This window comes from Leucopleurus acutus (genome assembly GCF_964270905.1).
Source record: "Leucopleurus acutus genome assembly, chromosome: X".
Classification (NCBI taxonomy): domain Eukaryota; kingdom Metazoa; phylum Chordata; class Mammalia; order Artiodactyla; family Delphinidae; genus Leucopleurus; species Leucopleurus acutus.
Genome location: NC_139148.1, coordinates 11,867,228 through 11,883,330, shown reverse-complemented (window position 1 = coordinate 11,883,330; position 16,103 = coordinate 11,867,228). Strand labels below are relative to the sequence as shown.

Sequence of the window (16,103 nt, the reverse complement as noted above, 5' to 3'; positions counted from 1 at the left end):
GCTTCAAGGAGAAGAAATGCCATCCAGCTGTGTCCCGTAAATTGCTTAATAAATAATGCTTACATGTCATTGCTTTATGTGCCTCTATTTACTTTCTTATTAGCAGGCTTCTCCAGATGTACCCAGTGTAGTCATATCCAGAACATGGTGTTCATCACCAACGGAAGGTAGAATTAGAGTCTACGAAGGGATCGTATAAATGGGAAGGAATGCAGATTTTGGTTGTAAATTTTCTGCAGACAATCCTTGGTTAAAGGACTGACCCCAAATACCCGTCTGGTGAAATCACCAAGCGCTGCACGTGTGAGAATGACGGTGTTGAGTGTAACCCTGGCACACGTGGGCATGTCAGGGCCCTTTGTTCCACTGGCCCAACGAGCTGCCTCTCCGCAGTTATAGATGAGGAATGGCAAAGGACGCAGTGCAGCCCTCGAGAGACGTGCGTGGAGGTGGCCGGCGAGCTGGGGAGAAGCACTGACACGTTCTTCAAGCCCCCCTGCGTGAACGTGTTCCGGTGTGGCGGCTGCTGCAATGAAGAGAGCCTCGTCTGTGTCAACAGCAGCACCTCGTACGTTTCCAAACAGGTATGAGGACATCAGCCCTCCCCGGAGCCCTGACGCTGATAGTGTCGACAGCTACAGCTCAGCTGATTGCCAAGCGCTGTCTCAATGCTTTATGTGTGTCATCTCATTGAACCCTGAGATAAGGTAAATGGGTAGCTTATCATCTTCCTTTATAGATGAGGAAATGGAGGCTCAAAGAGGTAGCTTGTGGCAGAGCTGGGATTCAAATCCAGGTGACTCCAAAGCCTGGACCCTTGTCAGTTGCTGTCTCTCTGATGCTATAATGTCAAGGATCAGAAAATCATATGGAAGTTACTAGAACAGACGTTTAAAGGAACGAAGATAGCCACACTGACTTGTGTATTCATTAGGTTCTGTGTTGTTCAAATGGAGCGATTGAGAAGAGTTCAGTGAAGGGGGCGGGGGAAGGAGAAAGGGCTGGTGAAGTACCCAGAGCTGGCAGAAAGGGAGAGCTGTTCCCACCCTTAGACTGAAGAGGCAAGAGGATGGAGCGGTTATGGGAACCGAGAGAGGAAATGGAGAAGCGGGCTGCAGGACTGGCTGGAGGAGGGGCAGCCCCTGCCAGCCCTTAGCCCGGCAGGCGGGTGGGGGGCAAGAGGGCCTATGGATGCATTCTATGGAGGTCAGCATCCTGGGATACAGCCCAGTGGGGAAGGAAGGAAAGAGGATGGCGTCTCCGGAGGCGCAAATGGAAAATACCTAGCACAAAAGACCTTTGAAAATAATCCTCCAGTCCCCATGAAAGAAATAATTCTTCCCTCTCCATCTTATAAAATTCCTTTTGCTCAGTAGATAAGTTTTTGATTCTGTCGCTACCATATTGTTGGGAAATGTAATAAACGTGGCATAGAAGAGCAGTAATAACAAACTTAGCAAAACATTAAAAAGCTGTAAGTCAAACTACATTCCTTTTGGTTCTGTGTCGCAAATTCCTCACGCATATCGGTATATTCATTTAATTGTCACATTTGCCTCTACAGTCTAGCCTCATGATTGTGAAAAGAGGTAGCACAATAACATTAGCCATGCACTGAATATACCCATGTTAGGTAATTATCTTAACTGGATGGAAAGAATGGAATCCTGATTTGTTTGATACTAGGTTAACTTATCCTTAATTTCCCCCCCTACTTAAAATATCCCTTAAACTGAAGAGTTTCTTTTTCTAAATTCTTTTAGAGAATCTTGGAACTTGTAAAAATTCTGACCTCTGCTGTTTGACAGTCAGGGGAAAAAATGACATAAGTATGGCTAAGCATCAACCTGTGAGTGGAAACAAAGCTTGCATAACGTAAGAGACTTTAGTTCATGACCGTGTTATACCCTAGAGTATAGCTGAAAAATTTCGCAAGAAGATGAAGTTCATGCAAAATAAACACTCTTAAAAACACCCGCTTACTTAGACTCATGGACGTGCCATTACGTATAAAAAGGTCAGGCTAAGCACAACTTTAATGGATTGCTTCCACCTAACAATGGATAATTGAGTATTTTGACTGCTGTCCTCAACAAATGAGTAGTTTTAAAGAATGTGTTTAAGTGTAAATGTACAGCAGTTTTTCTTTCCAAATATGCATATTTGAACATTGTAATAGTGGTTTTTTTTTTAAAGAAAAACTACCTCTCATCCCAAAGTTATGGACTGTTCAGTGAAATACATCTTAGAAACTAAGTGAATAAAATGAAGACTCTATGTAGTAAGGACTACATGGAATGCTGATTGAATGGACAGAGCATTCAAATCAAGTTGAAATGCATCCATACATCAGAGAGCCTCTCTAGAAACAAAGTAACTGATATTCTCAGCAAGTAAATTTTACTTATGGAGATCCCATCTTGCTTCCTCTGGTCACAGCAGTTTCATTGCAAAAAGTAATAAGGCATATTCTTAAGAATATCCCCTCTAGCTCTAGAGTAGACTGCCTGGGTTCAAATCCCCACTCTTCCGATCAATAGTTATATGGCCTTAGGCAAGTTATATAACCTCTCTGTACATCTGTTTCTTCCCCTGTAGAGTTGGAGGGGGGTAATTTAAAAAACCCTCCCTATAATGTTGTTACAAAGGTAAATGAATTAATATAAAAGTGTTTACAACAGGGGCTAGCATATAGAAACATGGAATGATATTCATGTTACCTCTCATTGTTTGGGCATGATGGTCTTGTATCAGTCAGTTAGTACTATATAATGCTGCATAATAAACACCCTAAAACTTAGTGGCTTCAAACAACGATGGCTTTTTCTCATTCGTATATCTGAGATTCCTTTAGTTTAGAGTGGGCTCAGTTGGGCTTGGTGGCAAGCTGCAGGTTGAGTCCAGGTCTGGTCCCTGTGTCTCGTATCCCTTAGACCAGCAAGCCTGCCAGCTCATGCTCTTCACGTGGCTAGAGCAAATGCATGCACGCACAGTTCAAGTCTGTGCTTGTGTCATGTCTGCTAATGTCCTGTCAACCAAAGCAAGTCACGTGGCCAAGTCCAAAGTCAAGGAACAGAAAACTGTATTCCTCCGATGGAGATGGCATGGGAAGAGATAAGTAAATAGTTTTGAACAGTAATCTGTTCACCATGGTTGCAAAGAAACTTCATAGCTATAATTTCATTTAATCCTTACAATTCACACTCAGACCTAAAGCAGGAGCAGGGGACATTTTACAAGGTTACCATTTTACAAGCGTTCTAGGGACACCAAAAATTTAAGAGATTTGACAGAACTTAAATACTTGATAAAGTTGGTTAAGGCCCTGGTCTTCTGACACCCAGCCCAGAATTCTTTCCTTCATGCCAGCCCTTAGCCTTATTAGTTCTGTTTTTTTTTTAATTTTATTGAAGTATAGCTGATTTACAATGTTGTGTTAATTTCGGTTGTACAGCAAAGCGACTCAGTTATACACATATATATTCTTCTTCATATCCTTTTCCATTATGGTTTATTACAGGTCATTGAATATAGTTCCCTGTGCTATACAGTAAGACCTTGTTGTTTATCCATCCTATATATAATAGTTTGCATATTAGCTCTATTCTTTTTTTTTTAACATCTTTATTGGAGTATAATTGCTTTACAGTGGTGTGTTAGTTTCTGCTTTATAACAAAGTGAATCAGTTATACATATGTTCCCATATCTCTTCCCTCTTGCGTCTCCCTCCCTCCCACCCTCCCTATCCCACCCCTCTAGGTGGTCACAAAGCACCGAGCTGATCTCCCTGTGCTATGCGGCTGCTTCCCACTAGCTATCTGTTTTACGTTTGGTAGTGTATTCTTAATGGACGACTTTGCTAAAGTCATTACCATAAGGGACAAAGGCAAAAAATGCAGACTGTAGAAATTATTCTTATTTTTTAAAATATGTATTATAGTTCTCTTTCTCTGCTCTAGCTCTTTGAGATATCAGTACCTTTGACATCAGTACCTGAATTAGTGCCTGTTAAAGTTGCCAACCATACAGGTTGTAAGTGCTTGCCAACAGCTCCCCGCCATCCGTACTCGATTATTAGAAGATCCGTCCAGATCCCCGAAGAAGATCGGTAAGCATTTCTTACACTTCTTTATGCTTGTTCTTGCCTTGGCTAAAGCCGTGTGTGGAGCATAGTTCATGAATTACAGAGTCATCGCTCTCTCTTCAAGCTCTTCGTCTTTTAGGTTCTAACCCAGATCTACGGGTAATAACTGTTTGGCAAGTGTATTTTTTATGAGGTGTTACGTGTATATTGCAGTAGGATCAGAAAGTTCAGTGGTTTTGAACTCAGCATGTCGAGCTGTGGGCACGTTTGTTCTTAATATGCCTAGTCTGATGCAACTGTAAAACTCTACTCCAGACTCAGATTTGGCATCTGTTCCCTCATTCCAGAACAAGCATTAGATAAAACCCATTTCAGGCTGTTTACATCTTTAAGTCCCGAAGTTAGGAGGGGAAAGTGGGCTCCTGGAGTCACTGGGGAGCGGCACAACGGTGTGCATCTGATTCTGGTAGTGTTTTAAGCCTTCCTCTTAAGTGGACCAAACGGGAAATATTATTTTAAATGAAAAATGACTTAAATTTAATTTGACTAGACGTTTTGTGAGTATTTTGTGATTCTTTATGAGACAAATTATGACACCCTCAAGTGTTCTGAAATCAAAGGCAAGAATCATTGATTTGGGGGAAAAGAATTTACTACAGAGAAACAAAGGGCAAGTCACAGCTCTTGAATAAACATACAAAGTAATTAAGTTGGATGCTTAGATCTTGCACAAGTAAAGGAGTAAACGCCCTGCGTGAGTGCCAAGTAGGAAAGAAAGCTCGTAATAAAGGAACGTTTATCCTCAAGATTTTCCTGCTGTCCTGGCCAATGTTCTTACCTCCGTGTTACAGACATAATGCTCAGGAGCTATGTTAGAACACTGTTCACTTGGGGTAAATAAGCTCTGTTGACAGCTAATTTACATAGTTTTTAACACCAATCCTCTTAAAAAGATTATACCTTTCCAAAATTTCAGTTTGGTTTCCAAACGTTTCCACAGAGAATATTTGTAATTACAGAATTACTATCTAATAACATGCTGTTCATCAATATGAATTAAGCTCCTTAAAAATCTTCACTGTTCTCCACTCAGAAATGTATTCAACGTTTCTTAGAAAATGTTCCAAAGGTATGACTGCTCTCGAAAGCTTTAAAATCTGATTTATTGTTTTCTCCCCCTAGCTGTTCCCATTCCAAGAAACTCTGTCCTATTGACATGCTCTGGGACAGCAACAAATGTAAATGTGTTTTACGGGAGGAGAATCCACTCGCCGGCATGGAAGGTAATCATAGCAGTGGTGAAATGATAATAGTAATAATAACAACAATAGCAGCTAGTAGTTATTGACCAAGCGATCTTGTAAGCCTTTTATATGTATCAACTCATTTAATCCTCCCAATAATCCTAATGTATGATTAGTATCCCTTTTTTTTTTTACAATTACAAAATGGACACACCAAAATGTCTAGTAACTTTCTAGACACACAGCTAAGAGTGATAGAAGCAGTGAGAGTCCAGAGACCTCTGTGCTATAATTATATAGTAAGTCTACCAATGCATCATTCTGCTTTTAATCTTAAAGACCCAAATGATTAGAGCATCCCAAAACATTGAATTTGAAAGGGGATGATAAACTTTAATGAAAGCCACTTCAGAATGAAACACGAGTCAACCACGTGTTACTAAATTATTTATATAAAAGTCCTACAGGAATGTAAGGTCATTTTGGACGTGTTGGTTTCTTTCAACTGTGTCATGTGAAAACATGCCAATAATTTGAAAAAAATGGGGAATAAGAGAAGAATTCTTCTGAAACGAGGGCAAAGTAAAGCAAAACACAGCTGTTGGGCTCAGGGGACTTGGGAACCAGATGAGCTAGGCTCTCGTCACTGCACATAACTCACAATGCTCTGACTTTTGATTATGAACATCTGGCTGAAAGTGAATCCACTTTTTATTGACTTCTGAGAGAACTTGACGTGATTCCACTGTAAAGATAGTAAGGAATCATGCAATTTGAACCTCGCTTGTTTCCAACTATGATCTACAAGCAAGATTAGTAAGGATTAAGCTCTAAGGAATCTGTCCTAGAAACTGTAAATAACAAGCTACTCCCTGTGCTTCAGTCTCTCAGCTTCCAAGTGTTTTCATGACAGCTCAACCCAGGGTTTGAGGGAATCTTAAAGTGCATGCAGTTTAAATGCCCATGCAGATCTTTTTTAAAAATTGAAGTATAGTTGACTTACAATGTTTCAGGTATAGAGCAAAGTGATTCAGTTTTATATATATATTCTTTTTCAGATTGTTTTCCATTATAAGTTATTGAATATAGTTCCCTGTGCTATACAGTAAGTCCTTGTTGTTTATCTATTTTATATGTAGTAGTGTGTTTATGTTAATCCGAAACTCCTAATTTATCCTCTCACCCCTTTCCTTTTGGTAACCATAAGTTTGTTTTCTATGTCTGTGAGTCTGCTTCTGTTTTGTAAATAAGTTCATTTGTATCATTTTTTTAGATTCCACATATAAGTGATATCATATGATATTTGCCTTTCTCTGACTTACTTCACTGAGTATGATAATCTCTGGGTCCATCCATGTTGCTGCAAATGGCATTATTTCATTCTCTTTTATGACTGAGTAGTATTCCATTGTATACATGTGCCACATCTTCTTTATCCGTTCCTCTGTTGATGGACATTTAGGTTGCTTCCATGTCTTGGCTATTGTAAGTAGTGCTAACATTGGGGTGCATGTACCTTTGCAAATTAGAGTTTTTGTCTTTTCTGGATATATGCCCAGGAGTGGGATTGCTGGGTCATACAGTAACTCTGTAAATGCCCATGCCAATCTTGAATGTCATGTACATCCTTCCCACCAAGTCTTCAGCCATCCTCTGCTAGAAGATGCCATCAGTCATGGGGAAACTTGACAAACCCACTGAGGCATCTCAGTTACACTGAGCACACTCTTGTTGCTAATAAACTCTATTGAACCTGAATCTGTCTCTCTCTCTGTCTAGAAGAGTGCTGTCCAGTGGAATTACAGTGAGAGTCACATATGCAACTTACATTTTATAGTACTCACATTAAAAAGGTTAAAAGAAACAGATGAAATTAATTTTAATGTTTTACTTAATCTAATATATAAAAGATACTCTCATTTCAACATGCAGGCAATATAAAATTTATCAAGGATATACCCTTCATTCTTTGTGCTGAGTCTTTGAAATCCAGTGTGTATTTTACCCTTAGAGCACATCTCAATTCCCACTTGCCATTTCATGCTCATTGTGGCCCGTAGCCAGCATGTTGGACAGCCCAGCTCTAGAGCATCAGCTTGTTAGTTCAGCTTTACCCTATAGAACCATGTAAAACCAATCTAATTCTTTCTCCATGCGACCCATTTTTAAATGTGTTAGACAGTTATTGTGTGGAATCCAAAAAACGGCACAAATGAACTTATTTACAAAACAGAACTAGAGTCACAGATGTAGAAAACGAACTTACGGTTACCAAGGGGGAAGGGGGGGGAGGGATAAATTGGGAGATTGGGATTGACATATACACAGTATTATACATAAAATAGATAACTGATACAGCACAGGGAACTCTACTCAATACTCTGTAATGACCTATATGGAAAAAGAATCTAAAAAAGAGTAGATATAGGTATATGTATAACTGATTCACTTTGCTGTACACCTGAGACTAACACAACATCGTAAATCAACTATTCTCCAATAAAAATTTTTTTAAAAAGAAAGTTATCGTGGAAAGCTGTATACATAGAACTTAAAGGCTGTTCTAATCAAGCTTTTCCTGGTACACAGCTCCTGGGAGAGAGATTTGTACTTTGGAGGTTTACATGCAGGACTGCTTTCAAAGGTGAAGGGTCGGGGGCAGGACTGGGCAGAGGGAGAAGTTGAACCGTGTTGCAGTTGCTGAGAGGCATTAGCCAAGCCTGTGGGGAGCTGAAACTGGGACAGCCCATGGGGGAATGCCTCAAATTGAGGCAAAGGGGCTGGGTCCTATGGACTCGTCACTGGATATGGGCTGCCTCAGAGAGGGGATATAACCTTGGGTGAGGCAGCTTCTTTCTGCTGAAGGTAATTCCTGGGGAGGGACTTAGCTGGCGCCCATGTGTGTTGAGGACGGGAAGAGTAGTGGAGAAAGAGAGGAGTGCTCTGAGCCAGGGAAAATGAGCGCTCAGGGCTGGAAGTGAAAGACCGCAGCGCGTCAGGCTGCTGGAAGGTCAGCATGGTGGGGACGTTACAGGAGGGGGCTGGGTAGATGTGAGAGAGGAAGCTGGAGAGGTTCACAGGGGACCCTTGTAAAGCGTGTCCCAGAGCTTGGACGTGATGCTAAACGCAGAAGGAAACCACTCAACTGGTTTAAGTGGACAGTGACAGCACCAGTTAGAATTTTAACAAAATCAACCGAGTGACAGTGTACAAGAGGATGGGTTGGCCTGGGGCAGGCAAGGAGGAAGGGGACCTTTTAGGAAGTTGTGGCAATGATGGAAGTGAGAGGCATGGGGTAGCCTGGATCACTTCTGATCACTTCTCCTTTTCATCTCTTGCAACTCAGTTAATGTGGGCCAAGTTCATGGTCACTTCTCCAGTGGCTTCATCAAACTGATGACATATATTGAGCTTACTGTTCACTAAATACTTTTTCTTCCCACACACGTGGCTATTAAGCCAGCTGCCTTTTCTATAATAACTTCTCTTCCCTGGATGAGCATATGTGAGTTAGTGAATCCAAGTCCAATTTAATTTCATCTTGTTAGATTCAGGCCATTGCTCTAAACTGTTTAAAAAAAAAAAAAAAAAAACAAGAAAACTAACAATACCAAAAAAAGAAAAAAAATTAGGGAGTCCTGATTCTGGATTTTAAATTCTTCAAGATACCCACAAATTCAAGAATTTACTTTGAAAAATTCCATCAGTTTATTGATTTAAAATGATAAATGGAACAAGGCTGAGGACCTAACACGTTGGTACCCCATCATCAGCTTCCCTAGGATTGAAATTGATACACAATGCATGGGGTATCACCCTTAGCTAGTTACCGCTTCACTCAGCTCTCCTACATCCATTCTCTGTCACTTTCAACTTATCTATAAGGATTGAGGTCAGCCACTGCCAACTACCTTGCTGAAGTTCAGCAAATACCCGGTAGACTGTGTTTCCCTAAACCACGGCTCTAAGAATGGAGTTGGGACAGCCTGAAGTGTTCTAAGTGAATCTCTACTGCCACCTAGTGATCCATGCAAATCTTTTAGGAGCTTCTGTCTAGTCTCGTCTTGCCCCAGAGTGACATCTGGCATCTGCATATGGCTTACAAAGCTTACCTTCTTCCTCTTCACACAATTCAGAATGGAGGATCCTCAGATCTAGCCTTTCAATACGCATTCCACAGGAGCCCTCAAAGATCATCAGTCACAGAGCAGTTAAGACTATGAGATTGGATGACATGAGACTGCCATTTTGATATATCATTAATGGCCAGATACTGGCAAGACCATATGCCTTAACCCAATGTCTTGGAATGCTGGATGGGATTCTTCAGAATCTCCATATATCGGCCTGCTTCAGGACCCTTTTATTACAACAAATAAACTCAGCAAATGTTTTTCAAGTGCCTATTTTATGCCAGAACGATGAGACCTGATCCCTATAACCTTTAGGAGTTTTTCATTAACAGAGGAAACAGAGAAATAAACAGACAAATGTAAGCAGTACCAGAAAGGACAGAATGGAAATATGCACAGGGTAGGGCACTTAACTAAATTTGAAGTTGGGAAAGGTATCGGGGGAAAGGATGACTAGCAAAGGGAACGACAAGGCGAAAAGCATGGGGTTGAGAGACCCTGACATATCACGAGAACTGAAAGTACTATAATTTGGTATGGAGGAACATAGGATACGTGAGAGAGAGACAGAATTGAGTCTGGGAGGTTAATAGGGTCCAGCTCATGGAGGGTCTCTTATGTCTTGGTGGGGAAATTGACTCTTATTGGGGAAGAGAGAACCCTTTAAGGTAGTTAAAGCAGTAGAGCAGGGACTTCCCTGGTGGCGCAGTGCTTAAGAATCCGCCTGCCAATGCAGGGGACACGGGTTTGATTCCTGGTCCGGGAAGATCCTACATGACACGGAGCAACTAAGCCCGTGCGCCACAGCTACTGAGCCTGCGCTTTAGAGCCCACGAGCCACAACTACTGAGCCCTCATGCCTAGAGCCCGTGCTCCGCAGCAAGAGAAGCCACCACAATGAGAAGCCCGCCCACCACAACGAAGAGTAGCCCCCGCTCACAGCAACTAGAGAAAGCCCGCGTGCAGCAACACAGCCAAAAATAAATAAATTAAAAAAAATAAAACAGTAGAGTGACATGATTAGATTTGCATTTGATATTGTGGAGAATGGACTGAAGGGGTAAAACTTGTGGTGAAGTGAATGAGTGCCATCTGCACAAAAAGTACAAGGTACTGACTTAATTGAGGCAGTGGCAGTGATGACGCAAAAGAATAAATTCAGGGAGGCAGAACTGGGTGGACACGGTAATTAGATTCAACATGGCGGGTGAGTCAAGAGTGATGGTACCATTCGCTAAGTGAGGCACACTGGGAGAGAAGCAGGTCTGGGGAAGAAACTCAACACTTAACTTTCCTCCGAGCCTTTCAAGAATGCTAAGGTGACATTGTCAAGTTCTTCCAAAGTTTCTGTCTCCTCTGTTTTTTGCAATGAATTTCAACTCGATGATCAGAATTGGACATGGGGTAGTAGTTATCCAGTTGTTTTGTATATTTTCTAGAAGAAATATCGGTCAGCTAAGTGTGTCAAAAACCTCTCAGACCCTCCTCTCTCAGCTGATCATGTTTTCTGACAGATGTCTGTGGAATCAAAGTTCATTGTCACTGCTGTATCCTTTATATTAGTATTATGATCTGCGGTGGGGAAATACATCACTGTTTCTACCCGTAGCCTGGAAGGTGTGAGGTGTATTTTTTGACCAACACTTTTTCCGTTTAGATCACGCTCATCTCCAGGAGCTGGCTCTCTGCGGTCCACACATGAGGTTTGATGAAGATCGTTGTGAGTGTGTCTGTAAAACGCCATGTCCCAGAGATCTCATCCAGCACCCAGAAAACTGCAGTTGCATTGAGTGCAGAGAAACTCTGGAGAGCTGCTGCCAGAAGCACAAGATATTTCACCCAGACACCTGCAGGTGAATGACTTTTGCACTTTTGCCTAAATTTGGCCCATTGACATTTAATGTAAATACCATTTAGATTTGGTGGGATTCCTTATTAAGCCAATTTTACTGTTCAGTGCCAAGCCCCCTTTTTGATAGTAAAACAGAGGTTTGGCAACTACGGAATAAGTATATAGAGTGATGATTGACTGTGAAATCCAGAAAATCCTGCCTACTGTTGTTGGCTTATGGATCTTAAGCAAAAACTAAAGTTGATAAAATTTCAACAATTATTATTTCAGATCAGCTGACTCTTTAGCTCAATCTCTCTCTCAATATATATCCACATATGTTTGCTTTTTTTCTTTGAGGAAGGGGATGGCATTGGATTTATATAGCCAGAACTTTACTGATGAATAGAACGCTTAGAAGTTAGCAGTTGTGCTTTAATAGATTTTGAAACCATGTGGGGTAACCATCAGGATTTTATATTGACATTTCAAATATGTATCTGGAAAATTTACTTTGAAAACGTAATCAAATCAGATCAGAGTTTTTCTTTGGAATTTAGTCCTTGATTCTGAATTCTCATGTTTATTTTCTTTTGTAACAGCTGTGAGGACAGATGCCCCTTTCACACGAGAACCTGTGCAAATGGAAAACCAGCATGTCCAAAGCATTGCCGCTTTCCAAAGGAGAGAAGGGCCGCCCATGGGCTCCACGATCGAGAAAATCCTTGATTCAGCCTTGATCCCCACCCAGTTCCCCACCCCTGTCGTTTTAAACAGCATGCTGCTTTGCCAAGTTGCTGTCACTGTTCCAGGTGTTAGAAAAAAAATCCGCGTTACATAGTACTATGGTGAATCCAGATGGACCTTCCATTAAACACCAGCTGAGGATCCCCTGGCTCTCTGACAGATGTCTTCTAACTGAAGGTGCTCTGCACACCAAGGAATGGAGAGTGGAAAAGGTTTGATCATCGTGGAATGACAGGTACCATGTGATTAATTACTCAGAGCAGATGAGGCAGTTCGCATAGTCTTCGAGTCCTTTGCTAATTGCAACTCTCTTGTGAATTATTCTGATTCTTTCTTATGCCGATTTTGATTTGTACGATCAGCACTGATTATCTGATTACTGTCCAGCTTGTAGTTTTGAGTTTACCAAACTACTGTCTGTTGTTTCATATTTAAGTGTATTTAAAGAAAATAAACACATCATTCAAGCCAGAGAATTTCGTGTGTTATTGAATATGCTACCGCTCTAAATTTTATGCGAAATAAAAAAATATTTTACAGAGAGAAAGGAATTCAGAAGTGCGAGGTGTGGGAGAGACATGAGCACAAGAAAACTAGACTCCACTTTTGGGAAACCGAAAGAATAGGTCTCAGAAGGTTTAAGGTTCTAAACGAGGTTAAATAAATGTGACCCCCAAATCAGCTGGACATCAGTCTTTCCTTTGAGATTCAGTTGACCTTGACTTGACCCCCAGTTGAACTTGACTTGATGGAGGAGAGCCCACTGGTGCCCCTGACATCTTTGCGGCTGTATGTTTCTTCCGGCCACCTCCAGCTCCACGTATCTGCGCTTATTCAACTATCAGTCTCATTCACATCTCAGTTCTCAGGGCCTCATGATTCATCTCTCTTTTCCACAGCTACCCAGGAAGGGAGCACAAGCCTTTTTCCTTTGCTTTTTTGCTCAAATACTCCCACAAATAACTTGTTGATGGTGTAGATTTACTGAAAAGTTTGGTAAAACAGGGAATTTAGCAGCTCTAGCGGAACGAAGTTACTTAGCAAATAACTTAAAAATTGATGCTCTCCCAAGCATCTTGCATAGATAGGTAGGTAGGTAGGTAGGTAGATAGATGATAGATACACACATAATCTATTCCATTTATTGCACACTTTTGTAAATAGTTATGTTCACATTATCTCCCCACTACTCTGTGACCTCTTTGCGATTGGAACTGTGTCCTGATCAAACTTGTGTAACCCAAGTTTCTCAGGCCAGACCATCTGGAGCAGTACAATAATAAGGAGATAAAGAATGATAAACATAGCAAAAAACTGTATTGTTTCTCCTAGAGCCGAGTGGTAGAATGGTTGGATCCTGTCCCAAATCCCTGCCCTTCCTCTCTCAGGGTTCCTAAGCAGTTCCCAAGTTCTCCCGTCCTTTGCTGAAGTTCTCTCGGAGGCTGTGGCTCTGGGCCCTCTGCTTCCTTCCTTCCTTCCCTTGCCTTAGCTCTCAGCCCCTACCCTGGGGACACAGCTGATCTTGACCTTGCCTGGGACCAGTCCCCACAGTGCAGCCATTACCATGGCCTCATCATTTACTGGTGTTGGCCCAGTCACTGCTGTCCTGTCACTGTCCCTTTTGTCCTCACTTTATGACCTTTATGTCAATGGGCCTTCTTTCTTCTAGTTGTACTGTTTGATTCTCAGGCTTCTGAAAGGGCTCACAGGTAACTAGTTTCTTAAATGCATTAGCATTCAGCTTCTCGCTCTGTCCCTTCATTCAGTTTCTACCACTCTCTCCTCCTCAATAGTATTTGGTTAAATTCCCTTGAGAGCTGGGGCAGCAGACGGTCCAAGGGACACTGCTCAATTAGAGTCACTTTGCTCATCTTGATTGGTTAACAAGAGAGGTCGAATCCCAGACAAGGAGAAAAGACTTGAGTTGAAGGACAGGCTCTGCCACTTAATTGCATTATGAGGCCAAGCCACCTCATGGTGCCTTCGCTTCCTCTCCTGCTAAAGGCATGAGTGATAATCTCATCTCCCTGTATCTCAGAGTTGTTAATTTCACTCCATAAATGAAAACAATTTGAAAAATACAATGTACTTTACATATTAAAGGGATTATCCGCCAAAAGAGAAGCATGACTGTGAGCAAAATTCTTGGCTTATACTGGATTCCTGGATCTGCCCTAAAACCAACTCAAACCACATTTTGGTTAGTGGCTCTGGCTTCCCAATTGCCATTTAGATGGAGATGTTATAGGGAACTCTGGACAAAACTATACGAGATCCGGCTTTCCACTTCCAAAACCTGGCCCCCTGTTTTCTCCCCAACCATCTCTAAGCACCAGGAGACTTGGACTTGGATTCCCTGAGGCTAGGTCTCGGCTGGGATGGAGCGGGTCCTTAGGGCGGAGGTGGCGGAACTGGCCTATTGCCTTGTTAGAGTTCACTGGTCATCGTACAGGAATATTTGTCATACTAATAGCTTTGGAACGTGAGCTGCAATTTTTCAACCCACAAAATTGTGTTGCAAAATAAAAATATGTGAGAAAGCCCCGAGAGCTTAAAGCAAACACGATAAATGCCAGCGATGCATGATGTCCCTGATTATCTAAGCCACGAGGCCAGAAAATGCATTAATAGGGCAGCACAGATCATAAATCTGTGACTACAGCGGCTGGTGGGAGACCCTTTGGAGGTGGGAACAGATTGGATGGTATAATGGTCAGAGTTGGATGAGATTAAAATACTGCCTGAGATACTTGATAAAGGAGATGACACAAATAATCCATTTTAAGACTTTTAAGGAAAGGAAGAGTTGGGTGAAAATTGTGAGCTTAATGGATTTGGTCATTTGCTCAACAAGAGCTGGACTTTGTCTCATTTACTCATAATCCTCAGAGTGGGAACGATGTCTTGCATGTAGTGGGTGCCTAATAAATAATTATTTAGTTAATAGTGAAGTATTGATTCTGTGACCAGTGAATGGGAACTCATCTGCCACTGGAATGCCCAAGATGAACTCTTATTCTCCAGGGCTTCTCTCCAGGTGGCTTTTCATCATTCAGTATCTTGCCTGAGTTTCTTCACAGCATAGCCACTGGCTTTCAAGAGGAGAGCTTCCAACAGGACATGCCTCAGTGCATAAGCACGTATTAAGCTTCTGCTGTATCTCATTTACTGATGTCCCATTGGCCAAGTGAGTCACGTGGCCAAGCCTAGAGTTGATGTGGGAAGGGATTAGACAACGGTGTGAACATAGGAAAATGGTTCATTGAAGGCCACCATGTAACAGTCTCCCACAGGGTTGGTTCCTGTCTCTAGCCACACATGGAGACCTTTTAGTCTCTATTGTTTTACAAGAGCTGAACCCTCGTCAGTGTCTTCCTGCTTCCACATACAGAGTACAGGACCTATGTGGCTTGGTTCTGATCACCGTTTTGCACTTTGGTTCTGTTTCTGATACATGGAAATATTTAGGATCTTAATCACAGCTATAACATGAATTTTGTCATTTATGTCTCTTGTTTTTCTTTTTGAAGCACAATGAGAAGAGAGGAATCTCAAAATATTAAATGAAAATGTCATCTTGGCTGGAAGTCTGGCTCAGCATCAAATCCATTTTCCATAGTAAGATCCTCTATCAGTTTTCTCCAACCTTCCCTGGAAATACCGCCCTTCTCCTATCTGAGCCCTTCCCCTTCTCTCCCGCTGTGAAATTGCACAACAGCATTCACTGGACAGTCAGCATCTGTCTCTGTACCCCGGTCACGTTGTTCTTGGAATAATCTTGCTCCCAGCAGTTGCATGAGCACTCTTTACTTCCAGGAGCTAAATGCTGGCAGCCAGAAATACTCTTTCCCTCTGAACTCCCAGTATTTTTCTTGTATTTCTTTTGTGACATTTATCGCTTCCTACCTTTTATCATAGATATTTACATATGCCTTAACTTTGCCTTGTTTCCTTGCTGGTAAAGCTCATGCCAGTTTTTCCCTGCCTTGTGCCTTGTGTATATATAGATAGTGGGTTCTCCATACAAATTCATTGCCTTCCCACTCCAAAATTATCCAAGAGC

General features: G+C 41.7%; 1 protein-coding gene across 3 annotated transcripts in view; it reads left to right on the top strand.

Moving 5' to 3' along the window:
* Nucleotides 1–12,419, top strand: part of VEGFD (vascular endothelial growth factor D) — a gene marked incomplete at its 5' end in the record, with an annotated part of 36,842 nt that extends 24,423 nt beyond the window's left edge. For all 3 annotated transcript variants that reach the window (XM_082865296.1, XM_082865295.1, XM_082865294.1), the window contains 5 exons: nt 394–584; nt 3,961–4,109; nt 5,268–5,368; nt 11,120–11,315; nt 11,896–12,419. In XM_082865296.1, the coding sequence (XP_082721422.1) occupies nt 394–584; nt 3,961–4,109; nt 5,268–5,368; nt 11,120–11,315; nt 11,896–12,022 (764 nt within the window). In that variant the 3' untranslated portion in view covers nt 12,023–12,419. The remainder of the gene's footprint in view (nt 1–393; nt 585–3,960; nt 4,110–5,267; nt 5,369–11,119; nt 11,316–11,895) is intronic.
* Nucleotides 12,420–16,103: the final 3,684 nt, after the last annotated feature.